Source organism: Elgaria multicarinata, chromosome 2 (assembly GCF_023053635.1).
Source record: "Elgaria multicarinata webbii isolate HBS135686 ecotype San Diego chromosome 2, rElgMul1.1.pri, whole genome shotgun sequence".
Lineage (NCBI taxonomy): Eukaryota > Metazoa > Chordata > Lepidosauria > Squamata > Anguidae > Elgaria > Elgaria multicarinata.
Genome location: NC_086172.1, coordinates 77,862,474 through 77,887,950, shown reverse-complemented (window position 1 = coordinate 77,887,950; position 25,477 = coordinate 77,862,474). Strand labels below are relative to the sequence as shown.

General features: G+C 43.8%; 1 protein-coding gene across 1 annotated transcript in view; it reads right to left on the bottom strand.

Annotated features, from left to right (window-relative positions):
* Positions 1–259: 259 nt before the first annotated feature.
* The window catches only part of ALDH3B1 (aldehyde dehydrogenase 3 family member B1), a 32,176-nt gene continuing 6,958 nt past the window's right edge, over positions 260–25,477 (bottom strand). Inside the window, exons 2-11 of the mRNA XM_063116833.1 lie at positions 20,124–20,511; positions 17,101–17,263; positions 16,850–16,960; positions 16,502–16,622; positions 16,280–16,365; positions 13,183–13,264; positions 10,115–10,501; positions 9,701–9,867; positions 3,203–3,302; positions 260–585 (exon numbers count right to left, since the gene is read on the bottom strand). Of these exons, the coding sequence (XP_062972903.1) occupies positions 392–585; positions 3,203–3,302; positions 9,701–9,867; positions 10,115–10,501; positions 13,183–13,264; positions 16,280–16,365; positions 16,502–16,622; positions 16,850–16,960; positions 17,101–17,263; positions 20,124–20,511 (1,799 nt within the window). The 3' untranslated portion in view covers positions 260–391. The remainder of the gene's footprint in view (positions 586–3,202; positions 3,303–9,700; positions 9,868–10,114; positions 10,502–13,182; positions 13,265–16,279; positions 16,366–16,501; positions 16,623–16,849; positions 16,961–17,100; positions 17,264–20,123; positions 20,512–25,477) is intronic.

The following is a 25,477-nucleotide window of genomic DNA, read 5'->3' as shown; positions in this document are numbered from 1 at the left end:
ACCATGTTGGGCAATTGTAAAAGTGAGTCCCATGTTGTAGGTTGGGAGTCCAAGGTGGGTCTCAGATCTGGACCAGTTGAAGCCCACTGGAGTAGACCCAATGAAATGACTGGGACATAGGTTAATTATTGCTGACTTAAGTGTCATTCATTTCAATGGTTCTACTCTTTGTAGGAATAACATTGGATACTACCCATGGTAAAGAACCAAGCCAGTAGGTGGGGCAAGGCTTCTTTGGTTTTTTAGAAAGTAGAGTTTTGGCAAAAGCCTTTTCAGGAGATGAGGCAGAATCCCAGGGCCAGCTGATGAAGGAACTATCATCCCTCTCTCCAGCAGCCAAGGTTATTCCTCACAGCTCCCGGGGGCGTAAGGCCCATACGATTGGGGGAGCTCACAACAAGGTGCACTGGCCCCTGCGCCTGACATCGAGAGCCGTCCTCAGCAGTCCCAACTTCTGTTCATTGTAGGGTGGGTAGCGTATCATGTTCAATGCCTCAAAGCCCATGCAGCGTGAGAGGCAGCCCCGCAGGTGAGTAAACGTGTCGAAGGTGAACTTGCCATGGTACTTGCCAATACCGCTCAGCCCTGCAAAGGAAGAAGGAAAAGATGCAGATCAAATTCTGCCTGCTGGCAGAAACTACCCTGGTGGGGGGGGGGGGGGAGAGGGACCATTCCTCCCCCCCTTTTAATTTTTTATTATCTATATCTGCAGAGTTCTGCAGATACAGATAATAAAAATTAAAAGAAAGGGGGGGAGGAACGGGCAGCCAGAGGGAGAAATGGTTCACCAAGTCCTTCGCACGTTTTCCTCTGCTGCAAAGACAGGGACCTAGGCAGGGTTCCAGGTATGCCCATAAAGTGCTCTCTATCCATAGCCCTTGGCATTTACTCTGCAGGCAATTTCCCAGGTTTTGTACCTTCAGGCCACTGCAAGACTGCCTCTAAGGCTAGCAGTTCCTAAAATAATCCAGAAGAAGCAACTGAGACTCTGCAGGAATAAAAACAGCCTTCCTCCAGCAAAATGGAATAGCAGCCAAATGTAGAATATATACTTAGGTGATTTGCTGAGATGTAGGGACAGTCTTCACCACTGTCTTGTCAACAGTAAAACTGACTCATGTTCCAAAAATGGCATACAGCTTTTAAAATACGAATTCTTTTCTAGCAATCTTGACAGTAATGTAAAAGAAATTAAGACTGCAATCCTACGCATACTTGCCTGGGAGGAAGCCTACTGAACAAACTGGGACATACTTCTGGGTAAATATGCATAATAAATGTGACATAACATTTATTAAGTGTGCCATATATGAATATTGGAGGGGGAAAGGAGGTTATTTTCTAGCACAGTTGGATATAAAACCACCTTTTTATGTGTGCAATATTCCTACGGGGATAGATAGTTATCCAGGGTAAATGTTGCAAAAGTATAATGTGTACATAAGCACTACTTATGACATGAATGCAAGTACTTCTCCTGGAACCTAGAGATGCTCAGACCTGCCCTGAACTGAACAGAGACTTTGGCCTTAGCTAGGCCTAAAGATTATCCCAGGCAAATGGAGGGGTCATCCCTGTCTGCTCCCGGTATCCCCTGTGTGTCATTTGGATGTACAGGGATGATCTCAGGATATAGGCTTGGTCTAGCCATGGCCTTTGTCACAGCAAGGGACTCCAAGGAATCATGGACAAAGGAGGATCATGGGCCAATACAAACTGAAATGCCCCAGAAGCAAGAAGTGACCAGCCAATTCTAATGGTTATCAGGTAAGTAAACTTTTCCCAGCACAAGCAGGAAAGGGTGCAGTTATCTATGCAGCATTCTAAGCTTGGGGTATTTAATTTCTGCCTGGGTGGTCCTTATCATCTGGTTTGCATGATTAAATAACCTATGGTTTGTTAACCATGGGTTGTTTTGGAAAAAAGAAGCATGCTGACTCTCCTGCCTGCTTCGCTAAAAAAAACCAACCCAGAGTTTTAACCTATAGTTTGTTCTTGCATTAAATCTCTGGGTCATTTCTCCCTCAACAACCCAGAGTTCAGAGTTTGAATGCCACAGAGCATAATCCAGGAACAGGCTCTCCAGGGTTGTTTAGCAAAAGAAGCCAGCTCGCTCCAACGCACTCCTCCAAACTCCTCTATTTATTTATTTTATTAAATTTCTATACTGCCCAATAGCCAAAGCTCTCTGTTAACAAACTGTGAGTTGTTTAATCATGTGGACCAGTTCAGAGTATCTTTATCAGCTAATTTTCCAGTCTCTAAAAAAAGTTGAAGCAACCTACACCATATTCTGCACGGAATCCCTCAAAAGGGACTGCGCTTCTGGGAATTGTCAGTGTCCCTGGCAAAAGAGTACTTCGTTAAATAGGTACTCGCCTCTCCCACAATAATTGTCATGATGTCTGGGCAAACATCGCAGTAGGAATCCTGCCCGCAATAAACTTGCTGCTTGAAATAGCAAGCTAGATGTCGATCCAGGGGGTTGCCTCCCTCGTAGCCTGCCACTAACATGCCATTTCAAGTGGCAAGTTGCCTAAAGCCTTCCACAGCAGTGGGCATGCTGGAGAGAGAGAGAGACAGGATTCCAGACTGCTACCAAGACCATAGTCCTACCAAGCAGCTTCTGTTCTAGTTGATCCCACTTCTAAACTTTTATTTAGAAAAAAAAACAGTGAACCTCTCTCCACTCTGCCCCCGCTTTGGGAGGTGCCATGGCTCAGTTAATAGAACACCCACTTTGCATGGAGAAAGTCCCTGGTTCAGTCCCCAGCATCTCCAAGTAGAGCTAGGAAATATCCTGCCTGAAACCCTGAAAAGCTGCCAGCCAGTGTTGACAATACTGGGCTAGATAGGCCAATGGTCTGACTCTGTATAAGGCCACTGCCTATGTTCCACTTAACAGCGACATTAATTAGACCGCAATATATCCTGCCGGATTTCTGCATGCAAATGAGCCTGCAGCTTGGCATGACGTGATGGGATAGAATTAATTCCTTTCTTGCATTTTGTGCACCTGATCTGCAAATAACATGCCAAGGGTAGTGCAGAAGCCAACAAAGACTTTGCCCCTCCTTGTCCCTGGATCAATTTTGAGGGAAGGCTGCCGCAAAGACAGCCTTACATGCTCCCAGATTAGGAGGAAAGGTGAGTGCAGAGGCAGGGGACAGAGATAACATACGAAATTGAGGCCTAGTCATACCGATGCCGCCAAATGGTAGGTTGATCAATGTGTTTTGGAGCAAGGTATCATTGCCACAAAAGTCGCCACTGCTGGTGCAAGCCAATACCCGGTCCACAACCTATGGAGAGAAAAAGATCACAAGAGTATCAGGAGCCCTGTCTGTGGTCCTCCAAGCAAAGGTTTCGACAGGTTTCCAAGTTGTAATAAGGGACATTATGTAGAATCTTCTGTAGAAAATGAGGGGCAATAATTGAGATAGTTCCAGGAGCTTCCAACAAGGTCTCCCAACAGTTTCTATTCTGCAGAGCTGTAGTGCTTTTAAAACACCTTTCAATAGGGAAAAGAATGGTAGAAACACCTTGCTCTGAGACCTAGTCACTTTGGGTTATGCCTCGAAGCTCAACTCACGTATCCAAAGTGAAATGGCATTTTCTGATGTAACTCTTTTAATTAAAGTTACAAGAAAAACCAAGATTTAATAAAATAAGTAAATTCACATTATTGAGAAAAAATTAAATATTAGCAGTCACGGAATCTCAAAAAAGTTTCCTGTTCTCTTATATTGGAGATATCTCTCTATATTAAAGTAATATTCCAATAGAGGTACAAAAAAGAGAGATGCTTTATATATCACTTGTGTAAACACACCTTGGTTACTGAGAGTGTAGAAGTTTGCAAGCTTTTGAGTTCTACAAATCTTGGATTATCAGGCAACATGGAGTTTGGTGTAATCTAAGAACTGCACCTACAAAGTTGGTCCAGTAATGTATGTTTTGAACATGTTTTGTATCTCAAAACCCAAATGGACAGTCCAGTTCATGCCACAGGCATTCCACCACTAAATGAGGCAGTATTCAATTGTCTGTTTTCTAACAATGTTGCTGGAATGCTGGCAATCTTGTCCTCTTTGTGGCAAAGTGTCCCTGGCCCAACTACAAGGTGAGGTAGTACTTGCTACGTGAAATTGAGCATCCCAGTTGATTCTCTACATTCCCACTCTGCATTCTTTGCCCCAATGGAAAGAAGGATGTGGAGAGGAGACTCATGAAAAGATTTCCCCAATTAGTATGATGAGACTTCCTACACATTGCAACCACAGCCAGGATGAGTGAGAGGTCATCTTCCGTAGCATCCCTGGTCTTGTCTATATGGCTTGTTTACCTCGACTTAAATGCGCATATTCACATTTGCAATTTACCGTGACTTTTGGATCATGTCTGAATTTGCACCACGTTATGGTTATGTGTCTTTGGGGGAGTTAAATCACATTTTGACATGTGGGCAGAGCTTTGAGGGTAGGACAACATGATTGGCCGATTTCCCACCTATCAGTTGCCTTGTTCCTTCACGCTGTTTTTAGTTTGAATTCTCTGATTCTACTGTCTTGTATATGAATCTGCGAAGCTCCGCATATACAATGTATAGCTTCCATTGTCTCTACTCCGCAGCATTGTACCATCGTATATGCGCATGTGCACATTTATAACTGCACTATAAAAAAAATCAGGAAATAAATAGCTGTTGCTGCTGCAGTGTGACACTCTTTACCTAGATTTGAATCAACGAAAATTCAGGTTTATATTTAATGAGGAGCAATCCCGTTGTCGTATAGACGGGGACTCGATGGCAATTGTGACTTATTTTCTACTCTTAAGCTCTAAGCATGGAAAATTCGACACTGAAGATACTGTATTGAATCTAAAGGAGCTACAAAAGGTGTGTGTGTTGCTGATGCACTACAGAAATTACAGTCCTCTTCCAATATACCAACCTCACACATTAACAGGGTTTGGATTCTGAGAAAGAAAATTATGCAACACAGACCTCTGGCAGATAATAAAGCTGGTGAGAAAAGAGGTTCATAAAAGAACTAAAACTCTGTCACAAAAAGTGCTACACTGGCACCATCTACTGGCCCCTGATAATAGATGAGGCAGGAACTTCTTATATTTGGGAAGCGAGCCTAGTGCCCCCAGTGGAGAACAGACACCAAGGCCTTCTTCACACAGGGCATTTTGAAGGTACAAACTCAAAAGCATCTCATGTAAAAAATGGAGTGTTGTGAATTCAGCAAACATGCATTTGCAAAAGTGCGTCTCAAACAGGCACACTTCCCACAGAGCTGGGATGAGCAAACCGTGGTTGGCAATTATGGTCATCCCACCATTTAATGTGGGTGAAGCAGAGATGAGGCTGCAGATAAGCAGCATAGCTGCCGTGAAGGCTTTGTTGTGGCTAGAAATGGAGAGGATTAAATCTGACGAATAAAACATGTACATCTGGGCATGAATTCTTGCACAGTCTGCATTCATTTCAATGAAGTTTGCAAAGGAAAACTTTCCAGGGGATTGTTCCCATGTAAAATTTAGAAGCTCTTAATTTCCTTATACCTTATAGAATCATAGAATAGTAGAGTTGGAAGGAGCCGACAAGGCCATCGAGTCCAACCCCCCGCTAAATGCAGGAATCCACCCTAAAGCATTGTAACACACCCTAAAGATTTGTAACAGCTTGTAACACACTGGTTAAGGTTCTCCCACCTGTAATCATAAGGTGTGTGTTTGTTTGTTTTTAAACAATGTAAACTGAAATTTTGAGCAAAACAATGAAGAAACCGATGGCATGTTAAAGACTAAGGCCACAGCTAGACCTAAGGTTTATCCTGTGATGATCCAGGGTTTGCCCCTGCCTGAGCACTGGATCCCCTGTGTGTCACCTAAATGAACTGGTTTGACCCCTGGACGATCCGGGGATAAACCTTAGGTCTAGCTATGGCCTAATAGATTCAGGCTGCAATCCCATGCATGGTTACCTGAAAGTAAACCTCCACTGAAGTCACTTAGACTTAATTCCATATAAGCATGCATAGGATTGTGCTGCAGTAGCCATTTTGCTACAGTTTAAGTAACAGGTGAAATACGTATTTTTGAAAAGGAGACATCTTCATGTATTCATTCAACTCAAAAGGTTTTCTAGGATTTTAAAACTTTCTAAGGCCTTTCCAGACAGAAAGTCTTCTCTTTGGCTAGTGCAGAGCACAGCCTTTTAAAACGTGTGTATGTGTGTGAACACCAGCCATGGGCAGAAGTGCACAGTCTCCAGAGGGAATTTTAAAACAAAAAGAAGCAAAATGTTGGGAATTAAAAAATAGACAGCAGGCTCAAAACGTCACAAGTAGGCTGGCTAGGGAATTATGCAGTAATGTCATAGCCACTATCCAATAAGCGCATCAAACGCTAACATAGCCACTTGCCCCACACAGTATTCCCAAGTGAATAGGACTGCCTCAAAAGACCCAAAAGACTGTCTGTCAGGGATGCTTTAAGGTGGATTCCTGCATTGAGCAGGGGGTTGGACTCGATGGCCTTATAGGCCCCTTCCAACTCTACTATTCTATGATTCTGTGAAAGAGATCCTAAGCATCTAGTTTGTAGAAATATCCTAAGAAAAAGAATTCTTTAAAAAATAATAGAAAAGCAAAGGCTATGCTACAGCTCACTGATAAGCATTCTAAAACTTCTTGATCTTTAAACATTTCACACTAAACATGGGGGGAGCAATTCTATGGCCCCTAGACAGCATCCCGGATCTGCATGTGGAAACAGTACTCCGACCTCGGCTGTGGGAACTCGTGCTTGGAGAGAGGATAAAGGAGGTATTCTGGTGGGCAGGGAGGGACGGAGACTGGATAGGCCAGGATATGAATTATCCTGAGGCTTCTCCAGCTTCCTTCCTTCCCCCTCTCCAGAGCAGGAGGATGAGAAGGTGAAGATCGTCTCTTTTCCTCCTCCCACTCTTCACTTCATGACTGTAAGCCCCTGAGATCATAAAGCCTCTGAGTAGATGTAAATAATAACTGGTAGTTGGTTGTAATTTGGTCTTTGTGGCTTTATAATTAACGTTTGTTTGTGCAACTGTGGATATCTAAAGCTGTTAATAACCTCCTCTGCACAGCAGAGAAATTCTAGGGCGGTTCAACTACACACCCTGGCTCACTTCAAATGTCACTGAGTATATACAAGGAGGAGGATATTCCACCTACCTGTGTACACTAGAGATAAGAAGCTATTACTGTTTATAGAGTTTTCAAGGAGGATAAGGCTATCAATGGCTACTAGTCACAGGGCCGGTGCCAGACTATTTTGTGCCCTAGGCAAGGCGAGCTACTTGCACACACACACCCCAAAATTGCGCAGAAGTCCAAACGTGTGCGCCGACTGGAGAGCTGGGACTGGCTCACTTCAATTTGGGACCGAGCCGTTTGGAATTCACTGGGACTTACTTCCGTGCGAACGCAACCCGCTATGCAGCCTGGCGTCCTGATCCCCTCTGCACGTTTACTCAGGGGAATAAGGCTTCCGAGTAAGGAGGCATAGGTGGATCGGGCCGCACGCTTTCTCGGATGCAAGTCCCATGATCCACGCGCGCAGGATCAGGAAGCAGGAGAGTTTGCCTTGTGAGGAGTCCACAAGTCCCTAGCTTTCCTGGGGGAAGAGAGAGGGAGTCCCGCTTGCCCGCCTGCCTGGACATCGAGGCCTGTTTGAGGAGAGAGGCGAGGCGACCCGGTGCCCTTTCCTCGGGAGTAAGGCAGAGGCTGACTTGGGCCAGGGTTGAGCGCACCACGTGCTTTTTCTTCTTGTGGTGGTTCTGGGAGGGCAGCTTCCGGGTGGCTAGAGCGGCTCTGGGAGTGTAGCTTCCAGGCAGAAGTCCGAACGTGGAGCTGCCCCACCCCCACCCCAGCGTACCAGGCTTCGCTTTGGCTGGGCGGGCGTGGGGCGCCATCTCGCCCGCCCAGGCCCAGCTGAATCCTCGGTCCGGCTCACAGCCAACGTGCGTGAGTGCTGCGCTGTGCCAGGCGCCCCTCTTAGCATGGTGCTCTAGACGGCCGCCTGAGTGGCCTCTATGGTAGCACCGGCCCTGACTAGTCATGACAGATATGCATTGCCTCTCAATGCTGGGGAACATGAGCAGGAGGATGCTATTGCTCTCATGTCCTACTTGTGGGCTTCCCACAGGCAACTAGCTGGCCGCTGTGTGAACACAATGCCAGTCTAGACAGCCCTTTCGTCTGATTCAGCATATCTTCTTATTGCGTACCTTTGGATTAAAAAAAAAGCCTCTGGTTATTTCATAGTTTATTGGAACAACCCTGGCAGAGTCCCATTTTTTGGGGTCCCATTTTTCAGATTTATCATCCACTGCTGAAGGGATCAAGTTGAAGTGGTATATAGGGATGTTTGTTCACAAATCATGAGGACATGTCCTGTTTCCAATCAGATAAGTGAAGGCAACCAGGGGTACTTTTTTCCCCATGAAATGTTTGCAAATTCCCAAATTTGCAATTATGTTTCAAAAATGCGTATTTTTTTAAAAAAAAATGTGCACTTTGAAATGTACACATTTTCACACTTCAATCAATGAGGGGAAAGTGTGCACTTTTGAAAAATATGTACAGAAATATGCACTTTTCCTGTTTGAAATGCACACTAAATGTTTGAATGAACCAGAAAACAGGTCGAAATGAAAATGGGAACGAGTTTTGAAATTATTTTTGGAGAATTTAGGCAAGCTCAAAAATTGCTAGTTCTCCCATTCCCAATAGTATATCACACTGTTTTTTTAAAACGTTCTAGTTTTCCAGCTCCAGTTACGGCTAAGTTTTCCTTTATTCAATGAACACCTTTCAATTTTAGGCTAAGTTAATGGGAAAGAGATGGGCAGAGAGTTGCCCACAGAACACGTTCTGAACTGCAAGTATATACATTATTTTTCTAACAGCTGCACACTGGGTTGGTTGTACTTAATGTGAATAGTTGTATTGCTGGTAAATAAAGAAAAGCTTTGGTGGACATGTGCTGACTGGTATATGGTCAACACATGCCCAGTAGGGTGGCCAGATGCAAAAGGGCTCTTGCACCTTGAATAGTTGTGTAGGAGAGGGAATGTTAGGAAATGTAGTTAGTCATATAAGCTACACCTGCTCAAATTCCCTTTTCCACACAACCATTCAAGGTGCAGGAGCACTGCCCTTTTTTTGCATCTGGCAATCCTATCATCTAGATTCAGGGTACAGATATAGCCTCCTCTTTTTGGCTTGGGCTGCAACCCTATGCTTCCTTCCCCGCTCAATGGGACTTACTTCTGAACAGACATGTATCAGTTTGCATTATAAGTCTCCTTTAACCAAACGGGACTTGCATTTGAATAAGCAAGCATAGGATTGTGCTATTCATTTATCACATAGACACATAAACATACACCAGACATGTAAACATATGCCCACATGTGCAACCTGCCTCTTCCTCAAAGTCTCGCTGCTGTCCTTAATGCCACTGTTGTTGGGAGCTTGCTCCATTCTAACGGAATGTCCTCCCAGTGTTGGTTGAACACAGCCCTTGCCTGAGCACATTTTGAAAGCAGCATGAGACCTTTCTCATTGTTGGCCAGCTTGAGGAGAGTTAGTGTTAATAATCATGAGCTTCCTGGATAAGGTGGGCTATAAGTCTAAAAACATACCCGGCAGTCACAGGAGAAGGCATAGGCAACCAGTGGGCGTTCCCTGCTGTTGATGAAATTGATGGCCTCATCAAAGTCTGCCACAGTCATAATGGGCAAGACGGGCCCAAAAATCTCCTCTTGCATGACTGGTTCCCACTGCTTCACATCAGCCAGCACCGTGGGGGCTGTGGGCAAAAGATCTCATCAAGACATGTTATGCTCCTGTGCCATCCTCCCATTCCATTATGGATCTGAACTTTCCCCAAGGCTACACTTCCCCATGCTCAAGCCTACAAATGCAGGGCTTCTTGCTGTCTTAATCCTCACCCACATAGACTAAGCACTTCATAGCAAGCTTCCTCAATGGCAGAGGGCCTCCCACTCTTTTACACCCCCCCATTCCCCCCCCCCCCACAGCACCAGTCCACTTACCAATGTAACGGTCATGTTCATCTGAGTCTCCACCAATGGCCACTCGGCCACACTCCAAGAAGGCTCGGACACGCTTGAAATGCTTGTCGTTGACCATGCGGGCAAAGTCAGGTGAATCTTGGGGGCAGTTCCCATAGAACTCACGGATCGCTTGGCGAAGGCAGGGCATCAGCCTCTCCTGGGTTTCAATGGTACAGATCACATAGTCTGGAGCAATGCAGCTCTGGCCAGCATTGAAGAATTTCCCCCATACTATTCGGTTGGCTGCATTCTGGAAATTGCAGCAATTATCCACATAGCAGGGAGATTTGCCCCCCAACTCCAGAGTCACCGGTGTCACATTTTTGGCCGCTGCAGTCATGATAATCTTTCCTACATGGACGCTCCCTACAGAGGAATGGCAAGATTAGGGCAATCATGGTGAGATACGTAGGCTGCTACACCCAAAACGCCAATCCCACCTCTAACATCAAGGAAATAAATTCTGTGCTTAGAAAAGAATGATCAAACAGTCTATGAGTGGCACCTCGTTCCACACAGATTATCAGAAATTTATTCAAAAACTATTAACAATTGTTAGCAATGCAACTCTGCTTGGTTTTTAAAATCTATCCACGTTTACAAAGGCTTTCAAGGATAGCCTTGGATAAAGTCAAAGAAAGAACAAGCTATGATATTCTATTGATTCAAGATAAACCTTCTGGGCTATTTAAAAGGAAAGGCTGACTGGGTTCAGACAACATGATAACCCATGGGCAGTTAAATGATGTGTGATGACTCAGATTATGCACAGTAGCTTATTTGTCTGATTGTATGGGGGATAACAGTAGCTTATTTTCAAAATAAGTAGCTGTTTGTAGTTTATTAATTCATCATGGTTTAAAGTGACATCTGAGCCTGGCGGCTAAAATCACTGATTTATAACTTTCATTTATTTGCTGCTACAAGAATTTGTACTGCAGAACACTGGAAATTGACACAAATTCCTATAATCACAGACTGGTTAAAAAATGTGGGATATTGCATTAATAATAAAATTGACTTATTTTGAAGACGTTACAAGCAGATATGTCAAAATATTGTCCCCACTTATAAATTTCTTGAATAACAGTTTTCAAGATAAAGTCCAACAATTATATTATACATACAGATTCTGTTTTTACTTCATATTGTTCTTTGAAAATTGTAAATGTTGTGTGTTATGATTGGATACCATGGCCATAGCTAGACCTAAGGTTTATCCCTGGATCATCCGGGGGTCAAACCTGTTCATCTAGGTGACACACAGGGGATCCAGTGCTCAGGCAGGGGCGAACCCTGGATGATCCCAGTTTAAACCTTAGGTCTAGCTGTGGCCCATGTCTTTCAATTCCTGACACTGAATTGTGTGCCTGAGTGTGTTGTCTAAGAGGCAGGAGGAGTTGATATATGTCACTGGTACAATGAGTGATGGGGAAAATCAGCCTGCTTTTGTGAGAAACAGAGGGAGGAAGTTTGGATGCCCTGTGGTGGTGATTCCATCTGAAATAATCATGTTTCCCTGGAGCTAGCTTTAGGCATTCAGGGAATCAGGACAGGAGCCTTCCCAGGTATACACATCACCCTGTAAAATGTAGGTGCTGTTTGTGTGTGTGATATTGTTGTGACCACAACTGACAAAATTATGGTGTGCCCTGAAGATCCCATGTGTGGGACAAATGTTCCATTTGCCAAATGGGAAGGCCAGTTCCAGTGCCTTTAATATTATGAGTGATTGTGTATGTGTGTGTCATTGTTGTTGTGCATGAATGCATGTCACAGAAGGAAGCAGATCAGTTCTCTTTGTCTCCTACTCGTTTTAGGAGAACTGTCTCCTTGCATTTAGATGTATCCATTCCCACTCATTAATGCCCATCTGCTCCTATCCTAGGTACAACAAATGCTATCAAATTCTTCCACAGTTGGTTTTTAGAGATGAATTTGCAGTGCTACCCACAGTGGAAGTGCTTTGCACTGATCTAGGAAATCAGTGCAAATCCAGGTAACAAAAAACAGTGCTTACAAGGTTTTAGTAATATGAGTTTTAATAGCATTTTTCCTTCAATTAACACGTAATATTTTTGAATATTTTTATAATAAAAATATTTTACAAAATAATTAGACACAAGTAATTAGCCTGTACATATTTTGCATAACGTATTGAACTTTTCAGATTAAGGTTTCTTTTCAAGGGAAAATATGGAAATCTTACATGCTGTAAAAGACAACAAATGGGGAAAGAAAGGAAAAGGACAAGAGTTTTGGGTTCGGGAGACAGAAACTACTAGACTTGGGACAGGCAGTTCTGCACAAATGGATGTCCCCAATCCACAGACAACTGGAATCTTGACAAGTCCCCTTCTTGTTCATGAGCCTTCACCAAATATGGGTGAAAGACTTCCAAACTTTGCTCTGCCACCATGGGGATTGGAAAAATACCTTCAGGGCAGGGATAGGCAACTTTGGAGCATGCATTGCAAAGCTTAGGAGGAAGGTGTAAGAGATTCAGGATTCTACATTCCACGCTGGATTATATGCTAGTTGTTGAAACTTGCAGAGTACATACAGGCCTGCATGCGCCCCATACAGTATTTCACATGTCCAGCCATAGAAATGTTATATTAGCCTGGGACTGGCTTGGTGGTTGCTTTCTAAAATGAGAGGTGCCAGGACTCAAGCATCTAGATCTGATGGGATAAGTCACACTATGGGATCCAGAAGCCCTAAGCCACTCTTCCCCCAACATGGCACCCTCCAGATCTGTTGGACGGGAACTCCCATAATTCCCAGCCAGCCCTGGCCATGCTGGCTGGGAATCATGGGAGTTGTAATGCAACCCATCTGTAGGTTGGGGAAGGCTGTCCTCAGCCCCGTCATTAGCACAGACATGGGAAAACTCATTGTAGTTATTCACTAATAATAATAATAATAATAATAATAATAATAATAATAATAATAATAATAATTATAATTATAATTATAATTATAATAATATAAAGAACAACAACAATTATAATAATTTTAAAAGGTGATTTAAAAAGAGAGGTCACCTGTAAAGAAGATGTAATCAAACTTGTTCTCCAGTAATTTGCCTGTCTCTTCAGGGCCGCCTGTCACTACAGCAAAGGCTTCCTGTGAAACAAGGGAGAAGGTTCATGTGCAGTTAGATTGCTTGCACATGCACAGGCTGGAACCCTGCTGGTTGAAAAGGCTCTTGGAGTGCAATATGGAGCAGGGAAATATCAGGTGTGGTGGAAAAGGTTAAGTGAGCCCACCAATGACTGTCCTCCTTTCTAACTTTCCCCCTCCCGAAGCATTTTTTCATTAAATAAGGGCTCAGTGTCACATTTTTGTGGGAAAGATGTAGGCAGCCATTTATAGCACCCTTGGATGTTAAAAGGAAAGAAAATACAATGCCTGGCCTTTATTATTTATGTAAAGCAGCAGTTTCTGCAGCTGAAACTCTCCCCACGGCCTGAGTTCGATCCCAGCGGAAGCTGGTTCTCAGGCAGCCGGCTTGGGTCGACTCAGCCTTCCATCCTCCCCAGGTCGGTAAAATGAGTATTTATTTATTTATTTATTTATTTATTACATTACTATACCGCCCAATAGCCGGAGCTCTCTGGGCGGTTCACAAAAATTAAAACCATTCAAAATATAAAACAACAGTATAAAACCATAATATAAAATACAATATAAAAGCTCAACCAGATAAAAACAGCAGCAATGCAAAATTACAAATTTAAAACCATGTTATTTAAAATTTATAGATTGTTAAAATGTTGGGAGAATAAAAAGGTCTTCACCTGGCGTCTAAAAGCATATAATGTAGGTGCCAAGCGAACCTCCTTAGGGAGCTCATTCCACAGCCGGGGTGCCACAGCAGAGAAGGCCCTCCTCCTGGTAGCCACCTGCCTCACTTCCTTTGGCAGGGGCTCATGGAGAAGGACCCCTGAAGATGACCTTAGGGTCTGGGCAGGTACATACGGGAGGAGGCATTCCTTCAGATAACCTGGCCCCAAGCCATTTAGGGCTTTAAATGTTAATACCAGCACTTTGAATCGGGCCCGGACCTGGACTGGCAGCCAATGAAGCTGGAAAAGGACTGGCGTAATGTGGTCTCGTCGGCCAGTCCCTGTTAGTAAGCGTGCTGCCCTGTTTTGCACCAGTTGAAGTTTCCGGACCGTTTTCAAAGGCAGCCCCACATATAACGCATTGCAGTAATCCAAACGAGAGGTTATCAGAGCATGGATAACTGTAGCTAAGCTATCTCTGTCCAGATAAGGGCGCAGCTGGTATATCAGCCTGAGCTGATAAAACAAATCTTTAAGGAGTACCCAGTTAGCTGGGGGAAAGGTAATCATGGCCGGGGAAGGCAACGGCAAACCACCCCACTATAAGGCCTACCAAGAAAATGTCAGCAAAAGCTGGCATCCCTCCAAGAGTCAGTAATGACTCAGTGCTTGCATGAGAGGTTCCTTTCCTTTCTTCCCCATTGAAAATTTCAGAGCGGTGTACAAGATAAAATGAAAATAAAAACAGAATAAAACACTTAAAACAAAATTTAAAAGAAGCAAATACAGTGACTCAAGGCTGGATATTAAGGAAAGGCTTCCTGGAATAAAGGTGTTTTCAGGAGGTGCTGAAAGGAGTACAAAGTTGGAGGCTGCCTGACCTCCAGAGACAGGGAATTCCATAGGAGGAAATTTAAATTGCATCATCCCATAATGAACCTGTGCCCTCTACATACCGTTCACTAACCACATGCATACCAGCATGATATCAAGAATGTGACGACTTATTAATAGAGATGAATGAATTGGCAGGAATTACAACTCTACACTTGAAAATCACTGCAACTTAGAAGCCCCACTTCATCCACAGGCATGCAAAAAGGTGGTTAAGGCATGTTAAGGGACAACAAATCTTCAAGGAATGTTTTATGTGTGTGTCAAGATGGGCAGACTTCAGACTTGTGGGATCTTCTTTGTTTTTTACTAGAGCCCCAAGATCAAGCAACCTGGTGCAAAAGACATACACTTGACATTAAAGAACTTTGAACTCAGGACCAAATTCAGGCACTTTCTACACCTAAGGGTGTAGAGGGAGGGAGGGGGGAGGATCACACCCTTACCTGCTTCCTTGATCCTTCCTGGGCATCCAAATGGAAGCGAAACTCCCGGGAGGTAAGAGGGACATCGCACCCGCCATTTTTTAAAAAAATGGTGGCCTCAATTGCACTCAAGCAAAAAGTAAGTAAAACAAACAAACAAAAAACCCCGACCCTGCTCTCCTCCCACCCTTGATGTCCCTGGACTCCCCCACCCCTTTGCCCGGCTCCTTCCCTCTGCTGACCCCCGCTACTCGCGGAGAAGAGGGAAGAAACCGGGATGGGCGCCCACACCGCCCACGGTCTGAGGGATCATCCTGGGACTGCAGGAAAAATCAGGATAACTGCAAAAGCAGTTATCGTGGGAAAACAGAGGGGCCATCCCTGCCTGCTCCCAGGATCCCCTATGCATCATTTGGACACACAGAGAGGGCCCAGGGACGACCCCAGGAAAAATCCATGGTGTAGAAAGGGCCCCAGTGTCAGAGAACCTCTTTCTGGCTTGTACACACTACCAGCATATTTTATCTTGAAGCTCTTAACTATCCCTTAGGAAAGACACACCAACTTTTTAGAATGGGGTGGGGAGGCATAAAAGCCAGGAAACCACCAAATGGTCCATGGTGGCAGAATGGGAGCCACCTGGTGACATGGAGAAGGAGACATGGCAATCTGAGGAACCCTGGAGAGTAGGACCTTGGGTGAGCCAGATTTGGCCCCAGGGCCTGAGCTTCAGTACCCCTGATCTACTACAAATCACCAAGAGACCTACCAGTAGATCATGATCTACCTTCTTCCCAGCCTTGTTGCATGTGACCCCTTTGCAGGAATCACATTCATACACCTCAAATTGCAGAGTCTTCTCCCACCCGCACCCTCCTGAGAGATGGGATCAGTGCAACCCTTTACATGCTAACATCTCAACACCACCCTTAATTTCCAGGAGTAGGATTTCCCCCTTAATTTTCAGCAGTAGGAAAAAGGCAAGGAAGTGAGCATCAGCTGTGTTTGGAGTAGGTTTTGACCGAGGAACTCACCGGATCAAGATAGCAAGGCAACGTGTCAGCAAGGAGCCTTGCAGTATTGCTGCTGAGCTCTGAAGGTTTGATAATTGCACAGTTTCCTGGTGGAAGAGAAGAACACATCATCATCATCACCATCATGGTAGCAACTGATACAAACCCACCACGTGCCAGCAGGAGCCACAGTAAACAGACCAGCAGCTGAGGGTGGCAGCCCTCAGGTAGCTTCTCACTCACCAGCTGCAATTGCCCCCACCAGAGGCACCAACACAAGGTTGATGGGGAAATTATAGGCTCCAATGATGACTACCACACCATAGGGGTCCTTGCGGATGTAGGCACAGTCGAGCTTGGTAGCCTAAAAGGGGGTGGAAGCAGGAGGTCTGTGAAGCAAGTGTTGCAGAGGGAAAAATAATAATGCAAGTGGTAGAAATGAAAGCCCTTGCTCGGCCTCGAAGTATAGGCCCATTGCCAGTGTGCTTCCCAAATTAATCTTTCATTCTAGTCTTTCCTCCCCATCATGCACAGCCACCCTTTCCCCCATGTGAGGTCACATGTCCTCCCCTTTCAGCTTGACCTCCTTACTAGGTTTTTGTTCACACATTCGTCCTTCGTCCAGCAGCACAAGTTGTTAAGGGCCTCGTTCACTTCATTCCTAGTTACAGTAATCTCCGAGATCTCCGATTCAAAAGCAGGCTGTGAGGAGGACAAAAAAATGAAGGAGGCATGAGTGATGTCCACACTGGGCTCAAGAGCCTAACCATGCAATAACGGTTCCTCTGATTTGAAGGAGAGTTGAGGCCCTGTAGAACCTCTGGCTGGATGACCACCCTCACCTTGCGGAAGTCTTCATAAAGGGCATGTATGATATCCACCTTCCTCTCCTCCAGGAAGCAACCCAGCGCCTCCAGCTGCATTCTCCGATACTCAATAGGGCGTGTCTTTCCTGATAGCCAGGTGGTACGCAGGCATTCAACCTGGACCGCATAGGGGTTCGTGCTGGGGAGAAAGCAAGTGCTCAAAGAGTCAAAGGGCTGCAGAAGGGACCCCCACATGCACAAATGGGTCCTCTCCGTCTACACAATTCCAATCAGGCATGATACCCATAATGATATCAGCTCTGATGGATATCTCTTTTTGCCTTTCTTCGATTGTGTAGCCCGTGGAGCTTCATCCGTTGCTCAAGAGCTTCCCAACCCACCTACACAGCAGTAGCAAGGTACACAAACCACTATTGTACCTCAGGGAAGGGTCAATGCTGTATCCCTCCTCCCTGCCCCTTCACACCAACACTTTTGCCATTATCCTTCTCTCAGGAGCAGCTTCTCATCATGTTGGAAGCAGTCACCACACCATATTTTCCTCACAAACTCAGCTGGTAATATCCAGGTAGCTGCCAAGTATTTTCCTTCATGTCTAGCATCAAAAACTAAAACAGCAATATGTGAATACAAATGGGACCTGTAACAAAACGTTGCCGTATATCCTAACCACCTAACAGGAGTGCTCCAGTCCTTAAAGCTCCAGCCAGTGCCAGCCAGACACTCATGCCCTCCTCCAACGTACCATAAGCCATAAGGGGCTTAAGTGGACCATCCCACTGGGCCCTCCTGCCAGTTTTCTGCTTTTGTTTGTTTCCCAACTGACACTCTAGATAGGTTGGCACTCTCTCTTTTCAGCTTCAGGCAAACTGCTATGACAGCTTTGTTTCAATGAACTTTTAGTTTGTGTTTTATGTTTCAATCGTTTTACTCTCCTTTTGGTTTTATTGTATGAAATTGATTTTAGCTGTTGGATTTGTTTTACCTTCTGTGTTTGACACATTTTATGGGTTTTTTGGAAGCCACTTTGTGTTTATTTTATAAAGAAAAGTGGCTATGGATGTCTAAATCAGTAAACATTACATAGCTCCTGAAGGCCTCTGAGCATGCTCAATCCTCACTGAGGATTGTTTGGGGTTGTTATTTTTTTTTTGTACTTCTGCAAAATTTGGGGTTCCTCGCCCTGACCCAGTTAAAAAGCTGCCTACCAAATTGCAGGTTTTTATTTTCACTTTGACATTACGGTGGTTCTGTTAATCCAGGAACTTGTTTTGCAGGTCATCTTTAATTGTACCAGGCTATATTTTGGCTTCATTCTACCAGGAATGAGCCTCTCCCCACTTAACCTGCTTCTTCTGACCAGATGCACTTGATAATCTCTCTCTGAATAGAAGTAACTTCTTATGTTTAAACCAGCCCTGAGATCACAATGGGATGTATCCAATGCTAGTCCTAATTAGAGTACGCCCATTGAAATGAATGGGACTTTAGTCTAACTTTGGATACAACCCAGTATCTCCCCCGGAAGCCATTCCCAGTAATTCAAAATTGTGGTTACTCAGTAGGGATGCTGTACCTATTCAAAGGTGTTTACTAATCTATCATGTATTCCAGGGCCGAGACCTTGCCTTGATCAACAACATGGAAGTATGAAAGCAACACAGGTCTTTGCCAACTGATCAGCAGACTGAGGCATAGCAAAACTGGCTGACCAGGTCAGGTGGATGCAATGCAATTGCTGAGTAACCTGCAGGACTGGCTCCCATTATAAGAGTCTTCCTGTTATGAACCTGTGGCTGTTTAAACCCTTTGGGTTTTTCATGCTGGCTGCAGAGAAGTACAAGATGCATTGGAGGACATTATTGTGAACCATGTTGTCATGGCTATCAAAGAGAATGGTTGTGGAGGAATCCAAATAGTGTAATTGGATAGTAAGCATGGGGCCTTCTTCACTAGGGTCTTGGATGCAACCTGGTACAATGTGTGGTCAGTTTATTTATAATAGGAAGTCAACAGCCTCTCACACTTCTTGAACAGAATTGAAGAGTGGAAGTAGACAGATGAGAATGGTAAGTTAAAGAAAAAACAAGAATGTACAATGGAAATAAGTTATACACATGCGCAAATGACCTGCACTGTAGTAGAGAGACTGTTTCTCAAACTTACACAAATAAATGCAAGGCCAGGTATACATTGCTCCAGAAACTCAACATCTTGTTAAAAAGAATAGTTAAATGTGTATACCGTATTCCAGTCTGCCCCGACCAGGTGCCCTCCAGAAGTTTCACATTATCATTCCCAGTTCAGCCAGTAGCTCTGCTGGCTGGAACTGATGGGAGTTGAAGTCCGAAACATTTGGAGGGCATCAGATTGGGAAAGGCTGTTCTGACTTTAGTATTATGGCTTAGTATCCCCCCACCCCCACCCCCAGCTCCCATTTGGAATATTTTGTAATATATTAGATGGTTCAGAACAAGGAAGAGGGAAGATATTAGCTTTGACAGATGAGAAGGATGTGAACAAAGAGAAGGGAACTCTGTAAGGCACTGCGTGTACCTCTGAAAGCCCCCCATTACTTCTGTTTCATGAAACAGAATCTGCACAGCCCAGCATATATTATTGCTTTGTTAATAATTATTTAGAGTGCAATTAGATTGAATTTTTATAGTCTGATCCCAAACAGGTTTTCACAGCAGTAATTCCCACTGAGTTTAGTAGGACTTAGTTCATACTACATTTAGAATTACACCTTTAAAATGGAAGGTGCGTCTACAATTTTATATTGCTCATCCCATCCTACAAAATCAGTCATTGTCATTCTGATTTTACTGATAGGAAAGTAAGGCTGAGAGAAAGCAATGTAGCCAAAAGCTCTTTCAGTTATCGCTTAGCTGAGCAACTGTTGCTACTGTTTCTCCTGACAGAGGCTCTGTGCCTCTTCAGGCTCTGGTTTTGCCATTTTAGCCATTCACATCCCCTGAACTAAATAGAAAACAAAATAAGAGAGACCCCTCCTAACCTCAGTATCAGTTCCTTACCTGGCATTCTGCTGTTCTTGGCTTTGTTCGGGAACCTGCTGGACTTTGGGTTGTTGTCTTGTGTTCTGTTGCCCTGCAGAGCTACTTTGCCTGTTATCGCTTCGGCTGGGAAGGTCTGGAAGCTTCTGCTGTCTTCTAATGTTCTGCTTGTCTTCGTTTTGGAGGGGAACATCTTGGAATTTATGTTGTTGTGTTTGCTGCCCTACAAAGAGGCTGCCCTGCTTATCTTTGTTTTGGAGGGGAACATCCTGGAATTTCTGTTGTTGTGTTTGCTGCCCTACAAAGATGGTGCCCTGCGTGTCTTCGCTTTGGCTGGGAACTTCCAGAACTTTGCGTTTTGGCTTTAGGTCCCACTGTCCAGAGAATACACTTTGCACTATTTCTCCAGCTAGAAAGAGAGACAATAAATCAAGTACACTCTTATTGGTTTGTTGGCTACTAACTAGAAATTATTACCTCCTCCTCCCACAAAAACAAACAAACAGGGGTGACGCTGTTCTGTTCTTGCAATACTTCTGGTTCAGGTGAATCTTGGCTTCCACTAGGCTATCCTATGCCCATGGGCTCAAAATAATGCTACATTTTGTATTAAAGAGGGGAGTGCCTGTGGCCATAGCCCTGGCACATTTCAGAGCATCCTCCACCATTCACACACAATAGTATGATACACTTTAAATGACCCCGAATATTTTCTGCGCAAAGTGAGCCAGCTTAGCATGCCCTGGGAAGATTTGGGCAGAACAGGTTGTATGGAACTCAGTTAATCTGCAGTGGTGGGGCTGAGGAGAAGTGAGTCAAAATTGCAGTGTGTGCTTGGGTGGCAAAACAGCAGGGCTGTCAAGTGAACCCAAACATTATTATCATGCTGGCAAACAGACTTCCTTCTTGTGCAATGCAGAACATTTATTTTCTGCACCTCCACTGTCTCCGTTTGCAGACAATCACATTCTGCATTTGCCACTCACTCTCATTGTCACATCAACCTAACTCGGACATAATGTGCTCTTTCCTCTACTGAGCAATGTGAGGTGGCTGCTCTTGCCTGTAAATGTATTGATATGATGCCAGAGCCCTGCTGTCCTTCTCCACAGGCCAACTGGCGCCCAGTTCCAGTTGTATGACATTTCGTCAACCCAACTAAGATTGATGAAACTGTAGACATTCATCCTGGGTTGAGGGGCCAATATATAAACCAGGTCAAACCTGAAACTAGTGGTAGAAATGCGACAAGCCTATGCCAAAATGGCAGCTTTGACGCGCACAGGTGCTTAACAAGCGTTCCAGGGAAAGCCAGCCACATTCCCACACACCAGAACACTCCTGTACCCACTTCTGTGTGAACCGTTGCATTTACATGTGTTTTTCTGTCAGAATGGAACGAGCCGCCATGGGAGTGGGTCTCCACCATCTGCCCTGCAGCGGTAAGTCTTGAAATAAAATATTGGCCTCGCTTAATAGGAAACCAGCATAGTAGGCTGAGGCTTTTATTTATAGGCAAAAAAGAATGGATGAAGAGCAGTTGAAGAACAAGCTAGGAAGGCAAGACTGGCCTGCAGTTAGCAGAATGATTTGGTAGAATCGATTGTGTCACTTTAGATGGCGGGGGGGGGTGTCACATTTTTGCGTGCTCTCTTATGTTATGCTCTCTTTGTGCAGCGGGCAAAGAGCTGAGCTAGAAAAATTCTTCTTCATGTTCTTTTTGTTCTTAGATTTTCAGTGTGAGTTTGTGTTTAAATACGGGGCATCATTTGTAAGTGCCACCCCACACCTGCTGCCCGAAGTGGTACAGTCCATTCTACCACATACTTCTGATGAGTGTGAAGACAGTCAGAGGCAGCTCTGGAAGTCCAGAGTGCCTGTGTGTACTCAGAGATCTGTCTATTAAGAGCAGAGGGACTTAATCCTAGGTCAGTGTGCATAGGATTGCAACGTTAGACAAATTAACTGACCAATGTACTCTGCTGGCAGTGAGTGGAAGGGCCAGAAGAGCTCTGGTGCTGGATGTAATAAACTAAACCAGATAAAAGGCAACCTTAACTCTGTGTGAAGAACTTTGCTGCCTGGGACATATTTGGAAACAACAGGGACGGTAGTGACAGGCCTTATTGTTTTAGTAATATTTCTATACAATAGAAGAGGTGTAGGTAGAAAAACAGAATAAGTTACAGAAGCATAGGTTGTAATAGTGTTTTCATTAGTTATTATTGTGTTTAAGTTTTTCAATAACTTCAGACCTATCTGTCCATCTAATTGTATTTAGAATCATAGAATAGTAGAGTTGGAAGTGGCCTAAAAGGCCATCGAGTCCAACCCCCTGCTCAATGCAGGAATCCACCCTACCATGTCCTTCTTCCAAGGAACATAGGACGGCATGTACAGTACATACAGTAGGTGTGGTTCCATTTTATCTTCACACCAACCTTGTAAGTTAGGCTTGGCTAAGAGAAAGTGACTTACCCCAAGCCATCCAGTAAGCTTCATGTGTTGAGAGAGGATTTGAACCCACATCTCCCCAGTTCAAGTACAACACTCTAGCCACTACTTTACACTGGCTTCTGATTCCCATGGCCTTTCATTGATCTTACCTCTTTTTATATCCTGAACTAATTTAGCCTTTCTTAGTAAATCCAGCAACAGATACAAGGGCTTCTAATCATGTGGCTTGGTAGCCATCTGAAAATACTGAACTCTCTGTTCAACAGTGCTTGAGATTTTTCTATGGTATTATTTTTAGTTGGCACACAACATACCATGATTTTTATAGCATCTTTAATATTCAGGTACCTGTACAATCTCATTCATCTGCACAAGCAACCCCTGTATTGCAGATTATCTGTATCTCTATAGCTGTGATTGATTTACTCAAAGCCACCCCCAGTGAAATCAAATTGAGTAATGTTTTGATCTCAGGACCTAAGAACATTCTAGAGACAGATCTTGAGACAGATTGTGGTTAAAGCTCTTTCGAGGGATGTTGGTTTTTTGGAAAACTTTGAATGGGAAAATTTCCCAGTGTTCTAAATAGATTGAAATCTGATTTAACATGTTTGAAATACTAAACAATTCATTTCAGTTTACCCCCCTTCCCCATTTACAAATAAATTGACTGTGTGGAATTAATTACTTTTTGAGACTGCCCAATTCGACTGGATTAATATCCATTAATTACGTTATGAATTATTTTTATGAAACAATTAATTTTTAGAAATTGATTCCTCCCACCATGGAAAGATAAATTAGTGGAAATCTTCTACGCATCATTGCACTACTGAAATCAAGGCAGCTTACACCTCAACACTTTGTTTTAATATGGTAGAAATTAATCAAATGAATAATTAAATAAGAGGACACTATGAGGAATTCAATTCAGAGATAATGAGTGAGTAGCATAGAGGAGAGAAACTTAAACAAAAACAAAAAAACACGCTAAAAAAGGACAGTTGAGGAAGAAGTGGAGTCCAGATAAATAAATAATAGAGTAATAGAGTAAAACTCTAACTGAGTTTTACATGACCGCTGAAATGAACTGGTTTTCCTGGTTCTTTTTAACAACAATTCTGTTTTTTGGGGTATTTTCATAAAGAGGAATGTTAGTTTCCTTCAGAAACCAACTCTTCTCCATGGGAACTTCATAAAAAAATTGGAAGCTTGACATATTGGGTGTTTTTTTTTTTTTTTTTTTTTAAAAACAGCTCAAAAAACCAAAGGACAAGTTAATGTCCTAATTTTTGTGAACCGCCCAGAGAGTTCCGGCTATTGGGCGGTATAGAAATGTAATAAATAAATAAATAAATAAATAAATAATGAAGAGCCTATTTCTGTGTCTTCTCCTCCATCTCCCTTGACTTAAGAGCTGCTCACTGTGACCTACATTTTTAAATTTATGAAATGGCATTCTCAGCTTGCCTCTACCCTTGCAGTTTTGTTTCTACAAGATGTGTGTCTGTTATAATGTTACCCTGTTAACTGCCTCGATGACTTTATCGGAAGCGGTATACAAATTTCTGTAATAAATAAATAATAAATAAATAAATAAATAAAATGTTCACTGCTTACTAGCTAATATCAAAAGCAGTGCCTGAAAAGTTTGAACCCTACAGTGACTGAAGTAACCTGCGTGAGTCAGCATACCAGGATAATTAGAGCTAACACAGAATGTGGTGTTCTGCCCTCCACTCCCAATGGTTAGAGCAGGGAGATTCATGACTTGGCTTCTGACTCTCATCCCATAGTGGTGTTTTGTTCACTTGGCTGAATTCAGGGATCCCTGCATTATATAAGGCATGTTTTGTTTGTAGACATAAAAACAAATGTGTGAAAAGACCCTTAATGGAAGGTAGGAGATAACAGCCTGCCTGAAGAGAAGGGGAAATGATGGGCCCTTGATAAGCTCTCAGGAATCTGCTTGTGAATTGGACTCCTAACACTGTGTTTAGCCAAGGACTTGTGTGATGTGTCACACAGACGCTAGCCTAGTGACATTTTGAGATTATTATAACTATATCTGCTGTAGAACTGGCCAAACTAGTCTTGAGGCAATAAAGCACAAGCATATGAAGGAACAGCCTCGTTAGGGGAAGCTGGGTCCCTCGCCAAATTCTGGGACTTCTAAGACTCAGAAAGTGCTGTGGTTGGCCTACTCAGAGTTAGGCAACCTGATGTTTTTATTTAAACTATAATCTCTTATCATTGGCCATGCTCGCTGGGTCTTATGGGAGTTGTAGTCTAAAACATCTCGAGGGCATCAGGTTACCTACCCCAGTATGCATTCATGTAGTAGAGCTAAGCCAATGTCCCTCATTCACTAGTCTCACAAGATAGGGGTAATCTCTGTCTTCTTCCATTCCTTCTCTTTTGTGTGCAGTCACTAAATCCCATCACTTCTTCCTTTTTATATCTCCAAGATCTACTTGTTCTTCTCTGATCTACTCCTAAAGCCCTTGCTCATCCTTCTGAGACCTGACAGTTCTCAGCATATCTGCACTATACACCAGCGAGGATATTGAATGTGTGGGCCTTCAGATGTTGTTGGACTGCAACTCCTATCAACCCTAGTTATCATAGCTAATGGTGAAAGATGATACGAGTTGGAGACCAAAAACAACAGGAGGGACATACCTTCTCCATTCTTGCACCACAGCCATTAGTGGGCCTCAGTCCTACAATATCTCCCTCTTTTGGACTTGCTCCGCCTGTTCACCATTGCAACCTGCTTGCTCATCTGCCTCTTGCTTTGGCCCAGACTACACTGGTGGTGAGAAGGAGGAGCAGCAGATGCTGCAGCCAACTTGCTCACTGACTCTACACTTGTAAAACAAGCAAGTGGTAGCAGTGATGAGAAAAAAGATGAGGAG